Raw genomic sequence first — 22,288 nt, forward strand, 5'->3', positions numbered from 1 at the left:
TATAAACGTTACTACTATACCATAAAATTTTGGTATATATTGTTGAAATAAATTTGGAAATTACTTTTTTTCTTAGTATTGGGTTATACCGGGCTTTTACTTGACCTTAGTGTAACATACCATATAATTCGCAAACACAGAAAAATGGAAACTCAACCCAACGTTTATACGAACCTGAAATTTACCATAAGCAAAAACTCTATACCGCCTAGGCGCCTATAAAATGACCACAATCCCCCATTAATTATGATCGAATTAATTACCCAAAAAACGTTTTATAGCTAAATATTTATTTCGAAGAAAATATGGTGGAACTAGACGCTGTTGGGGATTTATTTGATTTTCGTTTGTTTAAAAGATCGCGAGAGTATTGCTCCACCAATGTCGGTACATGAAAAGATTGAAATTTGTTACAAGAGTTGGAGGTGATCAATAAGAAAGCAAACAACAAGATTGATCTGTTTTGTCGACATGATGACAAGATTGTCGAAGGTGGTTTTCGGACAACATATGGACCGATTGCCTGACTACAAAAAGATGTTTGCTGCGATATTATTACAAGTCTGAGCAAGTTTCTGCTTTGGGATGATTTGTTTTAGTTAATTTGTTATAAGGTAAAGTTACTTTGGTTAATTTTTTTTTTTAGAAACCTTTGAAAACTTTTCAAATCAAGCCCAACCGATGATTGTTCTTTACATGAAATTTGTTTTTTGACTGTTTTCTCTGAATAACTTATGTGTAATTTTTGAAGTTTACGAGCATGGTACCCGCGCAATGCAGCGGCGGTGGTGTAGAAGACGGTCTAGTGGCGGCGGTAATGGTACTGTTGGTAGTGGTGGCGGTGTCAAGTGGTGTAGGTTGATGTAATTGTGATAGTGAAAAGTTTTAGAAGATAGGGGTTTAAAGTGTTAAGTATTAAAATAAGGGTTTATGGTGTAAATTAATTAATTAAGGGCAAAGTTGGTAATTTATAAAGACTTTCCATAGTGGGTTTTTATTAAGGGGCAATTTGGTAAATTCCCCTGTGACATTTGAGTAACTATTTCTAAAAATGGAAGGGGTGATAATCTTTATATAGGAGTATAGATAATTGTGTGGAGGTATGGATTATCATCCGTTATACAATTATGTGGAGATTTGGATTTTTGATCACATGTGCACGAATATTGCTACAATCACATGTATGCAAGTCGATCACATGTAATCATAGTAATATTCGTGCACATGTGATCAAGAATCTAAATCTCCACATAATTGTATAACGGATGATAATCTATGTCTCTACACAATTATAAATTTCAAAATTATACATAAGTTATTCAGAAAACAATCAAAAAACAATTTTCATGTAAAGAATAATCATCGACTGGCCTTGATTTGAAAAGTTCTCAAAGGTTCTCGCAAATTATTTATATATCCATTGTGTCATATATATAATGTAGCATTATTGCTAGCTAAGAACTGATCGAATTAATATATGCTCGATCTATCTTATATCTATGTGTACTATTATGTTTAGTATTGACTTTATATTAATTTGTCACACTAAAGAGAATTGTTATATTTCTTTTTATAAGAATATTAAAATCGTTATATGGTTTTATTTCTATGTAGATTTTATAACACAAGCATCAATTTGATATATCACATATTCACATATATGTTTTGTGTTAAATATTGGTTTCAAATTTTCTAACATAAAACTACAGGAATTCTCAAGTATAGTTGAAACCAAATAAGTTAGAGTTGTATACTTGTATTACATTGTCGTGATACGTGATACCTCGTAATCTCGTATATATACTCAAGCAATTCAAATATTTTGGAAAAAAAATTAACGTTAGGATTTTCGGGTTTTACGATGAACATATGTTTGATATAATAATAAGGCTAGTGATAAACCAAGATACTTTTTATCTATTCACAACAAAACCTAAATCAAATAGTTATATAATAATCAGAGTCGACTCAACCTTTTTGATGGTATTAAACAATATTAATTTTGGAGGCCTGATTTATTAACATATAAAGTAAAATAAACAAAGAAAGAAAGAAAGAAAAAGGTAACTGCTACGATGAAAGACCACGTACTGGTTTACTGGTCACCTAATCTTTTAATTGTTGCCTTTTACTAGTCATCAAACTTATAACTAAAAAAACAAAAATAAAAAGTTCGATTCACAGTATAAAGGTTGTTTCATTGTCCATAAACTTATTGTAGCCCAAATATTAGCCGAATATTATAAATCTTAAGTCCGTTATATAAAAATTAGGGGTCTTGTAGCTTTGGGGGCCCAAAGCAGTTGCTTGACCCATCACGACTTTGAAGCCGGCTCTGATAATAATCTATATCTATATAATCTAACATAATAAACCACCCATTTTTCCCCTTAAACTTTCTGCCTTTGAAAAATCAAAAAACTATTCTCCTTTATTCACTAATTTAAACATCTTAATCTAATATATTTATAATACCCTTAACAATATATTACAGTATATATCCCTAAACACTTAAAATAACTATAATACCACATTTAACATCAATTACTTTTATATTCGCCACCATTGTCGCCCCAATCACCGTCCCCACTGCCCCTGTCACCACCACCACCTCCGTCATCACTTACCCCACTTCCGTCGCATTGCGCGGACATAAGTTTACTAAATGTGATGTGAATATATAAAAAGGGGGGCCAATGCCTCCTCGAAGTTTAAATTTTGTCATGTATTTTCAAATTTTTTCATGGATTTTTAAATTTTTTAAAAAGTTTTTAACATTTTGTTTTTTTTAGATTTATGTTTCATAGATTTTTAATTTTGCTTATTCTGTAATATTTTTAGTGTCGCCTCTAAATGAAGTTCTCACATTCCGAACTTTTCTTTGTTCTATTTTATTTTTCTTCCAATATTAGCAAAGCTAACGGGGTCAAACTCCAAAAATGATAAAGATTGAAAGATGACAATAACATTAACAATTTTTTTCTTTCATTTTCCAAAGTACAATATTTGTACTAATACAGATAACTGCTAACAAATTATCATTCCATAATAAGCCAACAAAGTAAAAACTTGAATATGACTCATAACAAGAGGAAAATGCTAATTGCCGCATGTTATGTGTATAAAAAAGAGCAATTTTTTAAGGCACCTAAAGACTTCGTTAGCAAAACCAAAACATTATAACACACAGAAAAAGTTTGATCGATTGGATTGAGCTATTATTTGAGACAACCAAACTTCAAGGACCAAATCTGGCAAAATTAAACCTTAGTTAGGCAGATTGTAAATTTACTTTATTAAAAAACCTAAACAGGTCAACCCACTCAAACCTTATTCTGTTCGGCATCAACTTCAAAACTACACCAAATAAAGAGAGAAAAAAAAAAAAAAATTTCGAAAGAGGAATTTTTGATCGTCGAAGATGACTCATATCCTAATTCCAAATTATCATTTATTTAATTTGCTATTTTATCGATTTCCTATTCGATCTAATACAATTAATTTTACGTTTTTGTTTTTTTTTTTTACAATTTGATTGATCTATTATAAGCAATGGGAATGGATTGGGATTGATATTTTCCTTAACAAAGATCGAACGTGGTAATCAAAGAGAGAAAGATCGCGAAAGAGCCAATGCTCGTAACGCTGCTAAAGGCAAGACTAAAGATGATGGCTTAACTCCTGAACAACGCCGAGAAAGGTTTTTTCTTTTATTCCTTATTTTTTATATATTTTTTTTATTATTTCATTCATATCACTTAGTAGTTATATAATATATGATCTGTTTCTTGGTTGATTTTAGTTTAGTTTCATCCCGATTTATTCCATATATATATAACACAAAAGCCGTACCAAATTGTCATTGTATGTAATGAACTTTTCTTTTCTTATCGTTTGATGCAACAAACTTTTATTCTGTTACCATAGTATATAAGTGACTTTCTACAGCAGATTTTGATCATGTGGCGCAGCCACGTGATTATATTTTTACCTGCTGTAGAAGGTCACCTGGTAACGGAATAAAAGTTTGTTACATCCAACGATAAGAAAATAAAAGTTCATTACATACAATGACAATTTGGTACGACTTTTGTTATAGTATATATTTAGCAAAAAAAATTAGGATACCTTCTTATCTTTTGATTGAGGTGAAATTCAACTTATAATCTTTTAGTTTGTTGGGCAGTTTTGATGAATTTCTCAAAGTTTATCATAGTAGGTTGCAACTTGCAAGATAGTAATTTGCATATACGGAGTTGGATCTCACTTAGAATAGCGGGAGTACCATTTTCAGTTAATGAAAATACTGGTAACTTGATATATAGCTAATGTAATAATATTTGTATATATGCAGGGATGCCAAAGCTCTTCAAGAAAAGGCCGCCAAGAAGGCGGCACAGGCTGCAGCGAGTGGCAATACAGGAGGTAAAAGCACCAAGAAATAGAAAATTATTTTAATGGATGTCGCTTTACATGTGTGATTGTATCGTCCCTTTGATTGTGGGTTCGTATTACTTAGTCTCTCCATATATCTATCATGCTCGATTCTATGAAAAGATTTATGTTAATTGATGACACGATGCTTATGGCCGGTTTGTGATTCAGTTCCTATTTTAAAAGATGATAGTGTTAAGTTATTCTCGTGCGTTGTTTAACCAGCATATACACTTGCTGCTCTCATAGGCATACATTGTCATTTAGTTTCTATTCGCTTCTTGCTTTTCCTGGGTAGGGGGTGTTATCGAGTCGAGCCGAGAGCTAAGCATGGCTCGAGCTCGACGAGCTTTCAGTGTGTAGGCTCGAGCTCGACTCATGGTACTTACAATATGGTTCGAGCTCGGTTTGAAAAGCTCGAAAAAGGCTCGAGTTTGGCTTGCGTCTATAAACATGACTCGAGCTCGGCTCGAAAAGCTCGAAAATATATCACTTGTAACAAAATTTATACAAATAGCGCTTGTAGAATTAGAAAATTTACCATTTAAGAATTATATATATAAATATATACATAATATATGGAAAGCTCGAAAAGCTCGATAAGTATTCGAGCCGAGCTATGTAAAGCTCGAGCTCGACTCGATAATTATTTCGAGTATGAATTTAGGGTTCGAGCTCGATAATAATTCGACTCGATCGAGTCGAGCTCGAGTTGCTCGATAAGAGCTCGGCTCGTTGGCATGGATTTGATGGCACAGTTGGAACAGTATGCAATTACGTAAAAGAGAATTAAAAGCAACCCTCTTTACACTAATTGCATTATTGTCATCCTCTGGATGCTATACTTTAAGCTGTGAAAGGATTTGCACTCCCCGAATATAAACAAATACTCGTAATGTTTTCCTTTCCATATATTACATATATATCTATAACCAAACTGGAGAGGGTTGAACTTTTGCTTGCATCTCTGATGATACATGGGAATTATCCCATTGTTGGATTCAGACTCAAGTTATATGCTGTGTATTTGGTGAATAATGATGGTTTAGGGATTTCAGCACACACTGCTGTGGTGTTAAATTGGTGGTTGTAGCAGAACCTTATACTTGCTGAGTTGCAGGAAATAGTGGATGGGTATCTGAACGTCTAATGAATTTATTTCCTATGCATTGTACTTTGATTCTAGTGTTTAATTACTATATTAGTGTTTTCGGCTTTGGTAAGCCAATTAATATCCGAGTAGGTTAGACAACACTCATGCAACCCGAAACCCGACTGGGAGTAAAACGGGGTTAAGATTGTGTATTTTTTGATCCTTCAATCCCAAACGTACCAACCCACCAACCTAATATTTTTGGGTCAGAGTCAGGTTCGTCATTTGAATTAACAAGTGGACATGACAACCCGTGAATATTTGAATAATATTTAAAATACCAACCAACATATTCGACCAACCAACATATTTGCCAACCCATGAATTCATTTGACCTTTAGGACATGAACCAACCCTTTTGAACTCACCAACTCAGTTGAAACATTTGATGGAAACTTTCCTCTGTATGAGTGTATGGTCCTTATCACGCACTATGATGGATTGATGGGTATGGTGGGAATTTCCTTTGGCGTGGTCTTTATGATGCCGAATGATAGGATTTGCTGAGATGAAAATATGGTGTTATCGGGTCCATATCGTGTGTTTGGTATGAAAATGTGATGTTATCGGATCCATATGTGTTTGGTGTGTAACGCATTGGTGTACATTATTTTATTTTATTATTATTCTTGTATTTTCCATATTGTCGTGGTGGTGTGATAAAAGTGTGATCATCCCCTTGCTATACCATATATATACTGATGTAACAAGTTTTGCAAGGATGATTCGGTATGCGAATAAATCAGTGGTTCGAATCTTGTAAACAAAAGTAATACGAAATCAAGGGCCAAGAGAGAATTCAACGGTGGTGGTGGATCATGTTACTGGTTACATAACTGTCTATTACTTGTATCATGCCTATTTTCTACCAATGTATGGCATGAAGAAGACTGACTTATCATTATACCTTTGTTTGGTAATACTGGATAGCATCCTCTTTTTTAGAACGACAAAAATTTTATTAATCAACAAAAAGATCATCTAGCATTTTTCTTTTTACAGTATTAGCTTTTAATCTGTTGTAAAGACAATTCTCTATAATTCATGTAGGTGGTGCCAGAAAATAAAAAAACGTTAGGTTGTGTTTGTTTTGGAGATTTGATAAAATTGGAATTGAATTTTATCATCATGTCTTTGGTTGTTCAAAGATGAAAGAAATCTCATTCCGTTGAGATGTAAACATTTTATTATGGGAAAAGGAAATATAATGTTGTCCGGCACCTAAGCTTAGGTGTGGAACCCCTCACATGCTAATATTTTATTATTACTTTTTTAATGAATAAATACATGAGCCCTATGATTTTTATGGATTAAAAAAACAATATGTGAGTGTTCCGCACCTAAGCTTAGATACCCGACAACCTTATATTCTCATCCCCTTTTATTATTTGATGAAATTTCTATTTCTTGGGGGGTGAGGGAAGAAATTTTATTTTGTCCATCACTTGAATCTTAAAAAAGAATAAAAAAATTTATGTCAAATTCTATTTTAATCAATTCCTTTAATAAATATAATTTTTTCAAAAACATTTTATGAACCAAACACAATTAAACATGACATTTATGGTAAGGACCAAACACAATCAAACATGACATTTATGGTAAGGATGCCATCAAACCACAATAAAAGATGTCATCATGTCCTTACAAGATGTCTCTGAGTTTTGAACCTTCCTATGAAAACAGCTCGAGGTAACGTCAAGCCTCAACACGATTGTGTATAGTGTTTATAAAACTTTTTATATTTATTATACCAATAATACCTAAGGTTTTTTTTTAAAAAAAGTTACTTTTATTCACATACTAAACTCATACAACTCCACAGAATTGTGCGGGTTGAAAACAATTACATATCGTACAAATACAATAATTACAAGAAATTAAACGAAACCCAATCGTCCTAACTTATTGTCTTATTTTTTGATCTATTCTTAATTTCTTATACCAATATTCACAATTAAGGTATCCACTAATTGGTGATACTATAAGTTACATCATACATACAACATTTACCAGAAAGTTGAAAGTACACCAGCTGATCAAGTAATGTTTTCATTGTTCTTTCTATTTTTAAACCAAAAGAAGGATAAAAAACCTAATATCTTTGAACAAGATGGAACAATTATTGGGATCAATGAAGCTTAGGGGTAAACAACAAACCAAAAAAAAAAAAAGCAAATAATTGCAATTATCATGATTTAAAAGAAGCCAATCACAAGACTACCCATGTGGTAAAGACCAAAAGTGAGGTTCTTATTCTCGCATGTTTTGTCTTTGGACCACGTACATCAAGGAACATAAAATAGTGCAAACACCAAAAAGCGAACAATCCCAATACATTGAGACATTTCAGTTCATAGTATAATACAGAAAAAGAAATCTGATGTTTTTTTTGTGGGGTTTTGGCGACAATTAATTTTGGTTTTAAGAATACATACGGTTGCTTCATGTCTCTTTTCAAGATGGCTAATGACCAAGACCAAACTCCAATAAGTCATGCTTGGGCTAGACGGTTGAAGTTTGTGATCATCTATGTATCCATCTCACCTCCCCATACCCTGCTTATGCAGGGATTGAGTACTGTTTTTGTTGTTGTAGACGTAAGAAAATTTGTGCCGTGGTATCAACTTAGCATTTTATATTCATCGAGCACGTACATGTGTTTGGTTTAAATTCCGATTTTATGTCTCTTATTTACGGTTAATACTATTTACGTTTTTATATTGATACAAATTGCTGGGATCCCGTGGTTATGTTTTTAGAATATGGTACTTAAATAACCTATCCTATCTTATGTTGTTTTGTTATTAAGCTTTACTGAAAAACGAAGATTTAGACTATTGATTATTTTAAGATTTAAATATAAAGAAAATACAAGCAAAAAGGAACCATGGAAAACATGGGCTCATGTCTTTGCAAACCAAATTAGACAAGAAGGCACCATGTGACATCTCAACTCTTTGTATAAATTATCTTATGTAAATTAATGGAAACAAATCACATGAATTTGGACACTTTAGGAATCTCCACATGTGTGCTCTTCGATCATCTCACATGCTATAGAAATGGACAAATAATGAATAGTCAACAATATTTATCATATATATGATATGGTTACAAATGAATAAAAGAATGAGCCGTTTATTTCATAAATCGGCATGTAAGACATGCTGCACCTACTCTATTATTTTGACATGGATTTTAAATTATGAATGTACATATTTAGTAGTTAGCATCAAGCGTGAATATATGATGTCAATATAGTGTTAGCTTATTTGGTAAAAAATTTTGTTTTTCGGGTATAACTCTATAAATTAATCAATATCTAATACAAGTATTTTTAGAATTATTCAGATGTAATATAAGTAGGCATACTAAGAAATCTGTAGTTAAAAGAATACAACATATTATAGGTTGACAATGAAGACTAGATCAACTGGTCGGAATTGCTTTCAGTTTTCCCCAAGTCACAGGTTTAACTTTTTGGAGTGATGCATTATGTGGGTTTTTCCATTAAATCATCAATAATGGCTCATGGTTACATCTACTACCAATAATGGCTCATGGTTACATTTACTAGATATATGTAAAACTTCACCATTATATAGTGATCTGATATCGAATAACGACTTTCTATATCGAATAACGACTTTCTATTATAGAAAAAAAAATAGCATCTACCTATGACGTGGCATGATTCCATTGGCTGATTAAAGAATTTCATTGAATGGCAAGCACGATGGCATGCGTGGAACTGTGTCGAATGGTTCCATTTTTATCAGTTTTCTAATGCATTAACAAGTAGATCTGACTTTAATGCCATTTTGACCCTTTTTTTTTTATTTATTGAAACAATCACTCACACAAACATGTCATTTTATAAGACCCAACACTATATAAACCATCTCTTTTCATATGAATCTTTACTTTGGTTTTTTCTCTTTAAACCAAGATCACATATAAGTTCTACAAAATGAAAACCAACTTCCACAAAGAATTTGTGCCTTCTTTTAATCACGAAATCGCAGAAGAAGCGCATGCTTATGACGCTTCTAACGTTTGGTCTGGCGGCATTGGAGAGGACACGTTTACACCTTCTCTTCCCATAAGTTTTCTTGAAACCTTCTCACAAGATTCAAGGTGTAATGAAGTCAAACTAAAGTTAGATGATTTGGTTAAACACGAACAAGATCTAACGAGGCGTGGCAATTCAGACGCTCTAAGTGCCCACTTGCTCCAAAAATCCAAAACTAGGAGGCCAAAGAAGCAAATTGTCAGTAGCACTTCCATTGGAAAGTGTACATCAAATTGTGGATCAAAGAAGCAGTTTAGAGGGGTAAGGCAAAGGCATTGGGGAAAATGGGTGGCAGAGATTCGTTTGCCAAGAAACCGGATGAGGGTTTGGCTTGGGACGTTCAAAACAGCTGAAGAAGCTGCATTTGCATATGACACGGCTGCATATATATTAAGAGGGGATTTTGCACAGTTAAATTTCCCGAATTTAAAGACCCATCTAAGGGCGAATTCAGTAACTAGTAACACAGCTGCCTTGGTACAAGCTAAGTTACAAGGGCTGCCAAGGGCTAGTAATGACCTAACAACCCCATCTTTGCCTGAAAAAGACGATACATCTTATAATGGTGCATCGGAAATAAGCATTGACAAATGCAAGAAACCGTTAGAATTGATGTCACCAGATTTTTCTGAAGATGTTCAGCTTAGCAGAATGCCTTCTTTAGACATGGACATAATATGGGATTCTCTTGTTTTTGATTAATGATTATGTTTTGAGAACCTAATATATAATTAAAGTAGCCGGGTCTTGCTGCATTGTGACCCTGAGCTTATATTAGATTAGAATTTTGGATGTCAGAGTTTGATTGTTATTTGTTTTTTTGGTTTATTCTTCTAAACTTGCTTTTATGGTTTATACAAATTCCAATTCTCATTTTCTTCCGATACTAGTTTTATAGAGCCCACAAGAAGTCCATGGGAAGGTGTCAATGAGTATGGCTGTCTACGAATTCAGTCATTCTGTAGTTTATATTAGTTTGTTAATTAAATTGCCTGGATTCTATGTTTTCTGTCATTTCAACACTGTATGGCCATTATGATTCAAACTGGGCACAAGTTAGGAAGAAGCATACTCGAATTCTGAGAACATATATATCTTCAAGATATTCTTTTTCTAAAAAGCTTGTAATACATTCACAAAACAACAGTGGCAACAAATGTAACCAAGCTAATAATTTCTTACCGTCATTTGCAGTTAGGACTCTTACTTTGAGAGGCAATTTCAGGTTCTGAGTACTCCTTGCTTCATTTTGAACTCAATCATCACTTTCTGGAGTTTCGTTTAACGGATGTTGCAGAAATGGTGCTGCATTGCTTATGATATGTCCTGCCCTACTTAAACCTTTTCTGTAAAGTTCCATTTCGATTTTGTATCGTTCCTTGTCTTTCATGGCTTTTTCTTGGTAGACCTGAATTAAAAATGAACCAAAGAACGCATCACTAGGTTACACAAGAGGTGATAACGAAAATAAACAAGACAAAAAAGCACTTGTTACTTTGTTAGGATAGGATACCAGAAAAGATAGAACTAGATATCTGAGACCCAAGATCAATCGCACACGGACATAACGTCTCAATAACAAACTAAACTGATATACACGGTCCCTAACTAAACTGATACAGTTCAATAGGAAATGGATTAAAAGATTAGAAATTGTTCATAATATAAGAAGGTTTTTAAGCGTTTTGGACTTTTGGTATCCGTTTTGAGACGAGGCCCATATTATGACCTTTTTTTCAGATCACAAGAATGATCTTCAGCTTGGTCTCATATATCCGGTGTCTATCTTATCAAGTGTCCTACGTTAACCCATTTTTTTCCCACTTACCGCCTTTTGAGATTCTGTTATGTTATTCCAAAGTTCACCAATCATCCTACTGATATCTCTATCTTTTCCGGGGTGAAGTGGTTTAAGCCTAGCATGCTGCTCTGCAAAGAAGAAATTATAACCACTTCTGTTTGTTTTCGGGTGAGCAGGATCCCTTTTTTTCATTTCTAATTTCTTTCTTCTCCTACGTTTTACCATAGTTAGTGGTTGAGTTTCATTTCCACTTGTAACAGGACACTCAGTTGCTACGTTTTGATGTGTTGGAGGCTGATATGAGATGTATGCTGTGGACTGAAAAAGAACACCTTGTAGTGGTTCTCCGCCTATCATGATAGTGCAAAGATACCCATTATCAAATTTCCCGTCAATTACACCTGTCACTGGGAGGCCTGTAGACGGTTTTGGGGAAGATGCAAATGCAGAATTGCGTTAGGATGATCTGCAAATGCAGAATTGGATAGTAATTGGAAATCATACTGAGTTGTGAAAAAATGGAAGATTTGTATATACTGAAAAATAAAAGTTATCAGCTTTAAGATATCTTGTTTTCAAGACTATCACAAGAAAGGGGAAATGAGACTTCAACTACCAATGAACTTTCCCTTTCTAAATGACTATTGATCACTGCATGAGTGCACCCGGACTATGAATAAAATACCCAGATAAACTGATCACTAAAAGAGACTTGAACACCGGATGACTTATTGCTTGCAAAATGAAACCCAAAATCATGTAAAGGCACAAGTATGCTTAAACAATGACGATATATGCAAGAACTGGAAGCAAAACATTAAGGCTTCAATCCAAAACTCATGTTGGTTTACAGTCATAGCAGCTAATATGTAATGAGGAAAAAACAGAACAAACCTTTGGGCAACACGTCCTCTATAGAAGTCTTCTGTCGCTTCATTGATAACGCTTGAGTTTCTGCAGACAATACTTGGGATTTGGGTAATGGCAGTTGAGTTTTGTTTATTCCAGAAGTTGAAGTTAAACTATGCTTCGTATTCTGCCACGTATCTGAACAGAAAATAAAAATCATTCAAAAACGACAACAAGAAATTACTGATTAAAAAGAGAAGGGAGACGCACCATTCGAAACAGGAGTCCATGCTTTAGCCTTAAAGTAATAAACTTGTTCAAAATGGTAAATGAGTGACATATAATACTTTCTTAAGATAAATGAAGCGTTTGTGGCTGAAGGCGGAAAATTGAAAGAATTAGTCACTTCCCTCCACTTCTTCTCTTCAAGAACCTGCAAATTTGTTTGAGTCTGTTAGGCTTTTACTTCACTTACAAAACATACTCCATATTTCATTAGCACCCCAGTTTATCTGTTTACACGAATATTCATCAATCCAATACATAGTCCCATCTTCATCATTTTAGTCTAAACAAGTAGAAGTTCGCTCACAACTTTATATGTTTCTCATGCCATTTTATAAGAGACCCATGATATGACGATATTGGATTTCACTCTTGTTTAAAGAATTAAACAAACCTTTTTAATGCCACCAAGGGAAGTGACTTCCACAAACAAGCGATGCAAATTTAGGTCCTTGCCCCCAATGATTGGAATCCTACAATATACAAGAATTAAAAATGGTCTCTAAGGTGATGATCTACGCATCTATATGATCTTGATGCTAAAAAAAAATGGCCCTAAATTTTCAACATCATGTTACATCTACATGATATTGTTGCTCCCCCAAAGCTATCATTTGAGTACGGATGCCATAGATTATATCCTGGAAATTTAGACCCACTTAGGTTATGTTAGATTTCTATTTTCTAGCGAGTCAATCGGAAAAAAACTTGGCTTGAAAAGTAAATGAGCCAAAAGTTGCCCAAAGTCTGTTATGATGCATAAGAACCTCCTAGATGATGTTATTCAAAAGTTTGTCATTAAACTTGTATAACTTTCTAACAACATGCAAACTATTTATGCATAAGTTTAAAATAGTTAGACAAAATATGTTTTGGGTCAACCTAACTTGATTCATCTGCTCTTAACTCATCTAAAAAATTACTAGTTTCGACCCGTTACTCAAACTCTTTGAATTTGACCCACTACTTATGCTACCTTAACAAGAAATGCACTCATAATTCATCTATTCATGCAAATATAATAAAATATGGAGCAAACAACTCTTACATAAATTTTGTCCCCATGGCAGCATGAAAATTTCCAAGAGTATCCATGAAGAGCTTGGAATCGGCTGTAACATCTTCGTATCTAACAACCGGTGGCGGATACATATGATACTGTGTCTTGTTTGCTTCGACATGAAACAAGGTTCTGTTTTCCATAGTTGAACATTTAGCCATTGCCTTTTGAAAATAGATATTGTAACTCGTTTTGACCCGTTACTCAACCTCCGTTAAAAAAACAATACTTTAAACCAAACAATACTGACATATACTTTCATAAACCAAAAACTTCATGAAAAATGAGATTTTAATTTTTTTTCTCAAACAAGTTAATGAATTTGAAAGAAACCAAAAAACAGCATTACATTAACTAAAAGTCATCAACTACCATATATAAATGACCTTGGAAAGAACAATAAGTTGCACCAATTGTTGAATATCAATAGACCAGATTAGGCCTGCAGATTTTAGCAGCAAAGACAGGATTACAACAATGTAATAGGTAGATAATATATAGGCTTTATAGCCATGAAGTTCTTTGGAATATCAAGAATGTAACAGGATGACTACATTAATACTCAGACGTTTTTCGCTTTTTAGTACAGAAAAAAACTAAAGTCAAAATCAAAATCTGTGATAAAAAGAGGTTATGTAGGTTGAAGTTGCTAGAAAATCTTTTTACTGACAATTTAAAGATCATATATATGGTTAACGTAATAAATAGGGTCATTTTCTAATTTCTAGGATATCTTTTGAACATTTGATACATAAATTTTTAATCATAATATTTTATCCGTCGTACAAAAAGTGTCATGAATTTGTAAACTTTTCATATATTTAAAAACAAATTGTCAGATTGGTTTCGGGTTAAACATATCGAATAGGTTGGAGGTTTGGTGGGTTGGTTTCAAGTCAAATTGGTTGATGGGTTATTCTAGGTTCAAAGGGGTTAATTTCATGTCGTAAAGACCGAGTGGCCTGGTGGGTTAACATGTTTTCGGGTCGACGGATTCGGTATCACGTGATTTATCTTTTCTTATGTCGACCAATTAATACAAAATCGATTTAGAGATAAGTAAATAAATATATACTCCATCAAAGAAACACACACTTTTGTGTTATTTACAATTTACATAATTAGCTTAGACATAAGTTGATAATTCGTGTGTAAGAAAACTAGCATAGTTTTAGAAAGGTAAAATTGGAGTATACAAATGTAGCATAATCGTACAAGTTCATGACGTAACAAACTGAAAAGCTGAAAAAAGTCAAAGTCCATCACCGGTTCCAGCCCAAGACTCTTTACCATTAGACCGAATATGGGCCTTTGATCATGATTTTGGCTTCAATGATTTTTGTACTAAAAACTCATCTGTAATTTATTTAAACTCTGCTTTAGGGGGAGAGGAGTGGTGGACGGCATGGCTAGTGGCATGCCATGCCGCTGAACGCACACCGGTGTCATCTATCCGGCATCAACGCGGCATGAAGGGTGGCGGCATTATAGCCCGGCAAGGGATGGCAATTTTGAGCCGTTGGGAGGAGCGTGTATGGGGTGGGGTCCGCCTTAAAGTGACCGCTTGAGGTTTATTAAAAAAAAAAAAAATTCTCCTACCTCTTTATCTATATATACACTTCATCTTTAACCAAAAAATCATTAAACAAAACCATATCTTCACATTTTCACCAAAACAAACACCACATTAGTAAAAAATGGATTCATCTTCCTCATCTTCTTCATTTTGTGTTCCCCGGAGTTAGACAAATCGTCTACGGGGAGTACTTTTGAGTTCTTTAACCAAGTGTATGCCGAGCTTGAAGATACCGGCACCTCTACCGACACTCGTAGGTATATCGATCAAGACCGGGAAGAAGCTCACGCCATACTAATGTGTGACTACTTCGTTGAAGACTCAAGACGAACCACTTTTTCGTCATCGTTTTCGCATGAGCAAGAGGTTGTTTTTGAAGATTGTTGGTGATATTGAAGCCAACTTTAGTTACTTTCAAGAGGGGTACGACGCACGGGGTAAAAAAAGTTGCATCGCTCTTCAAAAGTGCACATCGGCGATCAAGCAACTGTCTACGGGTGAACCTTCAGACGCGTATGACGAGTATTTATGTATGGCTGCTAGAACTTCACGCGAGAGCATGGAGTACTTTTGTGATGTGGTCGTCAATTTGTATCAAAAGGAGTTCTTACGTAGGCCTACATCTCATGACTTGGCTCTCATTACACAAGCTCATGAAGAAAGACACCACATTCCAGGAATGCTTGGTAGTCTTGATTGTACACAAATCGAATGGAGGATGTGCCCTAAACACTTAAAAGGGGCAATACACGAGGGGTGATCACAAGGTACCTACTATTATGATTGAGTGTGTTGCTTCTTATGACTTGTGGATTTGGCATTCGTTTTTTGGTCCCGCTGGATCGAATAACGATGTCAATGTTTTGCAGCAATCGCCGTTGTTTCAAAACGAGCGTAATGGATCCGCGCCAGACAGTTCATTTAGCGTAAATGGACATGAGTACAAGCGCGGTTACTACCTTACCGATGGAATCTATCCTAGGTGGGTTGCGTTTGTTAAAGCTTATCCTCATCCAGTGGAACAAAATGAAAAGAAATTTAAAAGACTACAAGAGGCTGCAAGAAAGGATGTTGAGCGAGCCTTTGGTGTTCTCAAGGGAAAATGGAAGATCTTGGACCATCCCCTCCCGCTATGGACAAAGGAGAAGATCAAAAAAGTCGTCGTTGCGTGTACTATACTTCACAACATGATCATCAAAGACAACGGGCGGGCGATATCACCGGTTCATATTATGGATCCACCGGTGCCAAGAGTTTATAACCCGGAAGCAAACCGGGAGATAATGGACGAGAACGTGCATCATCGGCTCCGATACGATCTCACGGCGCATGTATCGGCTTGAGACTTATCATTTCTTGACGATCCAGCGATGCACCCACCATCAGTTGAGAGTTTGATTTAGTTATCTTCATTTAAGAAATTTAGAATTTAAATTTATGTACTTTTTAATTTATGTTTATGTAATGTTTAGTTTAATTTGAATGAAATAATTTAAGTTTTTATTAAAAAAGAAAGTGTTTGATTAAATTAAATGAAAAAGAAAAAAAAAATTTGTGAGGGATGGGAAAGTCATGAATGCCATTAAAAATAGTTGGGAGGGATGGTTGGGAGGGATGAAAAGGAAAATTGAGTTGGAGGTATTTGATTAGTGGAATTTGGGAGGGATGGGAAATTGGGAGGCATGACTCCCTTCCCCCTTATACAGTAAAACCTCTATAAATTAATAATGTTGGGACCGAGATATTTTATTAAATTATCGAGATATTATTATATCGATAAATTAATAAATTATTAATTTAAAGAGGTTCATGTATCACTTTCAAAATTTTCATATCCAATGTACATTCACACATTAAATGACACGATTCCAAAACAAATTGCTTTCGAAATTAAAATCCGTTTCATGAATTCAATCGGCTCAAATAATTTAAACGATGTAAACTATGAAGAAGACATTTGTGAGCTTGAGATCTTAATTAAGGGTATGCATTATTAGTACAAACCAGATGTGGGTGAGCTGAGGGATTATCCTGATGAATATAATGAATGTTATGAAGTTCAAAATATTGAAGAATTTGTGATGGATATTGTTCAAAATCTAGTTGATAATGAAGTTGGAGATGATACAGTAATTTTGAAATCAATCACTCGGAAATAAGCATTATAAACGGCTAACAACTCTTCACAACTTTTTGTTGCGACGATGTCTCAACTCGTAAGTGAAATGTAGAAATTTAAGGATAAATTCAACATAGATTTAAAGTTAAAAAAAAAACAAACAAACAAGTGACTATATATTCATTTTTTACTAAACAATATTAAAATTTTAGAATATTTAAAAAATTATTAATTTATAGTTTTGATGAGACCTATATATTTACCTTGGGGTTTCAAAAAAATTATTATCTTATTATTTTATTGATTGGTGTCCAATTTTGTACTGGTCCCAAGTTGAGACCGGACAAATTATTAATTTTATCGAGATTATTAATTTATCGAGTATTAATTTATAGAGGTTATAATGTACTATAACCTTTCTATAACTCATTAAATGGCGAAATCATCACATGGTATTTTTTTTTCTTTTCGTCTAGCTAGTGTAAATTTTTATATAAGTACCTATATGAATTTATATAAAAATGTATCATTTTGTAATACATGTATTGTTTTATTAGTTACTATATGGTGATAAAAAAGAATGTTCGCACGGTAACACTAATAAGTGGAATTCAGAAAGGTACAAAAATAAATTGTATATATTAATAATCCAAAATATACTCACCAATCACCATGAAAGAATTTAATTTAGTACAATATATAAAGATAAAAAATCAAAGGAAAATAAGCGAAATCATAAACGATAATATAATGTTGTAAACAACTTAAAACGTAGTAGCATACACGGCAACAAGTAGTGAAAATACTAGAGGAATCGCCGCAAATGTTGTTGAAGTTGCATCGGATGAACCGTTGTTATCTGTTGATGGCACGGTGTTTGAACGGCTGCCCGTTCCTGAAGGGGGTGATCCTGAAGAAGAAGGTGTTGTCGTTCCTGATGGAGAGTCCGTTGGAGAAGCAGCTGTGTACAATTGGAAAAACATAGAACAATAATAAGTGTACATTCCTAATTAAAGTATATATGTATAAGAATAAAAATGTAACTTATAAAATTAAAATTTTGGTTTTTATTTAATAATTTATAAATAATTTATAAAATCATTACCATTGCATCGACTCGTTGGTGGTGTTTGGACATTGCAAGCCTTAGGCAGCGCAAGAGCCTGTGTTTCGTTAATACTGATACCCAAGGACGAGCCACCACCATTAAGGACTTGACACAAGCATTGTGGTTGAGACCGGACCACACTAGCAAGTTGGCTACAACATCCTGAGGATGGCGTCGACGTGTTACCTGAAATGTAGTTTAAGCATGGTGACATACTAATTAGTACACTTGTGCAACCCGATTGAGCCTTCACGCTATATAAGGCAGCCATTGTGACCACTAGGATCATCAACAATGTGTTGGTTTTTTGATATTGTGCCATTTGGGTTTTTTTGAGATCTTGGTTTCTATTTAGTGTAGTTTAATTTGTATGGAAGCTAGAAGATTAGAGATAGAAGTTGTGGTTTGATTTGAGATTATGTAAATGTTTTTGTTACAATATATATAGGGGAAGTTGGAATGGTGAAATAACATAAGAATTGTGTATTGGTAACCTACTTTTTCCTACTTTTATACCATTTGCTAGTTGCCACCAAAGATGTGCAAAACTGCAAAAGGCTGGCTTGATGTCCAATCTCTTGAAATCTTGTATATAGCATGGTATGAAATTGTGGGATTAATAACAGAATGATATCATTTTCTTTGTGTGTGATTTTCAAAGGCCAAAAACCTTTAGTTGAATGATTCTATGAAGTATTAGGGCCAAGTATAGTAATTAGTAATTACCAAGGTTACAAAAGGGTAAAAAAAATCCCAAAGATATTAGATTCGACAAATTTTGGTAATATTTTAATTGAGTATATTGAATAGGATTTTTTTTTTATCATGTACAAGATTTCAACTTCAGTTACTCTCTTTTCATTTTCACTTGTTTAGGTAGATAATAAATACCTAATTTCATTTTAGGAAAATGCTAAATGAACTTAACGTGTATAAAAAAGTTTTATATTTACATATCAAAAGTTCACTTTGAATTTTAATTATGGTATGTGTACAACTATTTATGCACCTTAACAAAAGTCATTAGGGCTTCATTTAGCAAAACCTTCATTTTATAGGATAAGATTTGAAATTTTGATTATCCTCAATAAAAATTTTCGATTATTTTGCTATCCAAAATGTAAAAGTAAAATAAATCTATACAAGGTTGATTTTTTTGTACTAAAACGTTTTTTCTATATAAAAAAAAGGTTTTTTTGTTCATTTAATGGACAAAGGGACAAATGGTTATTTAGACATAGTATGGTTGATGATCATATATAACCTTGTCTTTGTCGTATAATTAATACATGTATCCAAGTTGAATAGTGAAACGTTCTAAGTTATGTGTTTAATATTGTTAATTAAATATGGTACTTTTGTTTTAGCGGTCATAATAATCCAAGATCCATTGCTTACATTTATATAAAACAAAATATTGTTTGACGTAACAAAAGTCATATTTGATCATTAGGTGGCACCAAAAGAGGTGTGATTAGCTATTTAGGTAAGCTGCTTAAAGCCTTATACATTTAGTTGGTTGGTTGGTTTCTGGTACATAACAACCTAACTCTATAAACAAATATTCAGTTGGTTCTTAGTTCTTTAGGCCATGTATCAATCACAAAGCTTAGGTCATCTCCAATGTTCGTATTAAAATATCAAAATAGTGTAAATTTTTTGTGCAAACAATCTCCAACTAATACAGTAAAATGATGTAAACTTTTGGTGAGATACTATTCACAACTCTATTTTGCATCATATTTGGTGCAACACTATTTCGGCATAGCAAATTCACTTATTTATTAAATAACTAATGTATAACTTATAAATTAAATTATAAAATTATGTTATAAAAATAATTTTATTGAGATCTTTGAAACTCTAACCATTTGACTATGCTTTATCAACCATTTATAAGTTTCATTAAAATTTTAAATACCTATTATAATAATTAATGTTTGTTGTAGTTAAGTTGGTATAAAAATAACAAAATAATTTAAATGATACAAATAAATAATTAATTGTAAGTTTTGGTTTATAAAAAGTTTATATAACAATTAAGGGTATAACCTTTGTGCATTACATTGAAGGTAAATATAGACGTATCTTTCATATATATATATATATATATAATTATTAAAAGAGTAGTAAAACGAACAATTTTAAAGCATCTACAACTCAAAACTAGCTTATAATATTGCCACATAAGATTTAATCTTAGGTGGCATCTTCATATTATTTTGGCATTATTTATCTATCATATTTATATATATCCTCCAAAAAAATATTAAAAATATATATATACAAATCTATCAAAATGATATCGTATTATAAAATGATACTATCTTTGAGAAATTATAAAAGACATGCTATATTTTTTAGAAATTATAGCTACTTGCTTTTTAAATATGTATAATAATTAGTAGTATTAAAAAAACTATATGTATGTTATTCTTCAATCCGTATGAAAAAGGATATTTTTTATTAGCTTATAATATTGCCACATAGAATTTAATCTTAGGTGGCATCTTCATATTATTTTGGCATTATTTATCTATCATATTTATATATATCCTCCAAAAAAATATTAAAAATATATATATTCAAATCTATCAAAATGATATCGTATTATAAAATGATACTATCTTTGAGAAATTATAAAAGACATGCTATATTTTTTAGAAATTATAGCTACTTGCTTTTTAAATATGTATAATAATTAGTAGTATTAAAAAAACTATATGTATGTTATTCTTCAATCCGTATGAAAAAGGATACTTTTTATTTATAATTAGATCATATCTTTTGGTCAAAGACTAGATTTTAGGTCCGTATCTAACACTGGACACAAGACTTACGATATTATAAATATTAGATCTTTATATATTTAAGTCATAAACCTTATAATTGTGAAAATAAACAACTAAAGTGTTATATTTTGCAAGTTGTAGTACAATAATCACAGGTTCGTCACTGTCGCTATTAGCTGAGACATATAGATGAAATTGTTTACCGTAGTCATTTCACAATGCACATGTTATTGATGAAAAACAAAAATGTGTAAATTAATAAGACTTATTTTATAAATATTAATATAAATATTAATATAATAATATATTGGATAATGTTATTAGGATTTTTAATTTTAATTTATTAAACTAAATGATAATATAAGCAAAAGTTAATTTAATTAAATTGGGAGATTTAATTGAATAATAAGTCATTACTTTTTGAAATCTTTTTTTGTAGACAATATTTCATATGTTGAAATTTTTTTAATTAACTAAATGATTAAAAAAATTTAAAAAATTTACTCAAGTTGGTGGCTAAAATGAAATATAAATTAAGTTTATTCAGGGTTAAAAGATATAAATTATTGATGGAAAACAAAAATGTGTAAACTAATGAGACTTTCTCTACAAATATTAATATAAAAACTAATATAGTAATATATTCGGATAATGATTATTAGGATTCGTATTTATAATTAGATTAATTGATGACATAAGCGTTAGTTAATTTGATAAAATTAAGCGATTTGATTGGTTAATAAATCATTGATTTTTGAAAAAAAAATTTTATCTAGAATTTTTTTTATTAAATTTTAAATTAATTATTTATATTTATATTATATATATTTATCTAATTTAATAGTGTGTAAATTTCGGTGAGGGATTAGGATTATATGGGTGGCCACCATTTTTTCTACTTTTAATATTTCATAATAAGGTAATGTTTATCTTAGTATTTAATAACCTTATGGTCAACCGTTTATAGTTTTATTTATATACTAAAAAGTAAAGTTAAAATTAAAAATTTGAATATATAGATAGATATGATTGATCA

At 32.4% G+C, this 22,288-nt stretch overlaps 5 protein-coding genes across 5 annotated transcripts; 3 read left to right on the plus strand and 2 right to left on the minus strand.

The window, feature by feature from the left end:
- Positions 1 to 3,322: 3,322 nt before the first annotated feature.
- Positions 3,323 to 4,637, plus strand: LOC122582490 (small EDRK-rich factor 2-like). The gene is made up of 3 exons (XM_043754889.1): positions 3,323 to 3,428; positions 3,598 to 3,700; positions 4,355 to 4,637. Exons 1-3 carry the CDS (start codon positions 3,422 to 3,424, stop codon positions 4,443 to 4,445), a joined length of 201 nt encoding a protein of 66 aa, XP_043610824.1. The 5' UTR covers positions 3,323 to 3,421; the 3' UTR covers positions 4,446 to 4,637.
- A 4,842-nt stretch (positions 4,638 to 9,479) lies between these two features.
- On the plus strand, positions 9,480 to 10,537 carry LOC122582086 (ethylene-responsive transcription factor ERF062-like). The gene has a single exon (XM_043754438.1). The coding sequence runs from the start codon at positions 9,561 to 9,563 to the stop codon at positions 10,362 to 10,364; it is 804 nt and encodes a 267-aa protein (XP_043610373.1). The 5' UTR covers positions 9,480 to 9,560; the 3' UTR covers positions 10,365 to 10,537.
- Positions 10,538 to 10,814: 277 nt separating this feature from the next.
- Positions 10,815 to 13,818, minus strand: LOC122583491 (high mobility group B protein 15-like). The gene is made up of 6 exons (XM_043755889.1): positions 13,646 to 13,818; positions 12,992 to 13,070; positions 12,583 to 12,745; positions 12,357 to 12,510; positions 11,491 to 11,899; positions 10,815 to 11,070 (listed from the first exon to the last, which is right to left on the minus strand). The coding sequence occupies exons 1-6, from the start codon at positions 13,816 to 13,818 to the stop codon at positions 10,918 to 10,920; spliced, it is 1,131 nt and encodes a 376-aa protein (XP_043611824.1). The 3' UTR covers positions 10,815 to 10,917.
- Positions 13,819 to 15,588: 1,770 nt separating this feature from the next.
- On the plus strand, positions 15,589 to 15,993 carry LOC122583492. The gene has a single exon (XM_043755890.1). The coding sequence runs from the start codon at positions 15,589 to 15,591 to the stop codon at positions 15,991 to 15,993; it is 405 nt and encodes a 134-aa protein (XP_043611825.1).
- Positions 15,994 to 17,989: 1,996 nt separating this feature from the next.
- On the minus strand, positions 17,990 to 18,855 carry LOC122583248 (non-specific lipid transfer protein GPI-anchored 5-like). Its single transcript, XM_043755673.1, has 2 exons — positions 18,458 to 18,855; positions 17,990 to 18,313 (listed from the first exon to the last, which is right to left on the minus strand). The coding sequence occupies exons 1-2, from the start codon at positions 18,780 to 18,782 to the stop codon at positions 18,117 to 18,119; spliced, it is 522 nt and encodes a 173-aa protein (XP_043611608.1). The 5' UTR covers positions 18,783 to 18,855; the 3' UTR covers positions 17,990 to 18,116.
- Positions 18,856 to 22,288: the final 3,433 nt, after the last annotated feature.

Source organism: Erigeron canadensis, chromosome 9, assembly GCF_010389155.1.
Source record: "Erigeron canadensis isolate Cc75 chromosome 9, C_canadensis_v1, whole genome shotgun sequence".
Classification (NCBI taxonomy): domain Eukaryota; kingdom Viridiplantae; phylum Streptophyta; class Magnoliopsida; order Asterales; family Asteraceae; genus Erigeron; species Erigeron canadensis.

What these genes read in the sequence shown, in the direction of transcription:
- LOC122582490 (XM_043754889.1), top strand. An exon ending in CCTGAACAACGCCGAGAAAG is followed by an intron (nt 3,701 to 4,354) that starts GTTTTTTCTTTT and finishes GTATATATGCAG; the next exon opens with GGATGCCAAAGCTCTTCAAG.
- LOC122582086 (XM_043754438.1), top strand. Translation starts at nt 9,561, where the DNA reads ATGAAAACCAACTTCCACAAAGAATTTGTGCCTTCTTTTAATCACGAA.
- LOC122583248 (XM_043755673.1), bottom strand. Translation starts at nt 18,782, where the DNA reads ATGGCACAATATCAAAAAACCAACACATTGTTGATGATCCTAGTGGTC. An exon ending in ACCAACGAGTCGATGCAATG is followed by an intron (nt 18,314 to 18,457) that starts GTAATGATTTTA and finishes AATTGTACACAG; the next exon opens with CTGCTTCTCCAACGGACTCT.
- LOC122583492 (XM_043755890.1), top strand. Translation starts at nt 15,589, where the DNA reads ATGAGCAAGAGGTTGTTTTTGAAGATTGTTGGTGATATTGAAGCCAAC.
- LOC122583491 (XM_043755889.1), bottom strand. Translation starts at nt 13,818, where the DNA reads ATGGCTAAATGTTCAACTATGGAAAACAGAACCTTGTTTCATGTCGAA. An exon ending in GCCATGGGGACAAAATTTAT is followed by an intron (nt 13,071 to 13,645) that starts GTAAGAGTTGTT and finishes TGTATATTGTAG; the next exon opens with GATTCCAATCATTGGGGGCA. An exon ending in TAACAGAATCTCAAAAGGCG is followed by an intron (nt 11,071 to 11,490) that starts GTAAGTGGGAAA and finishes TTTTTAATTCAG; the next exon opens with GTCTACCAAGAAAAAGCCAT.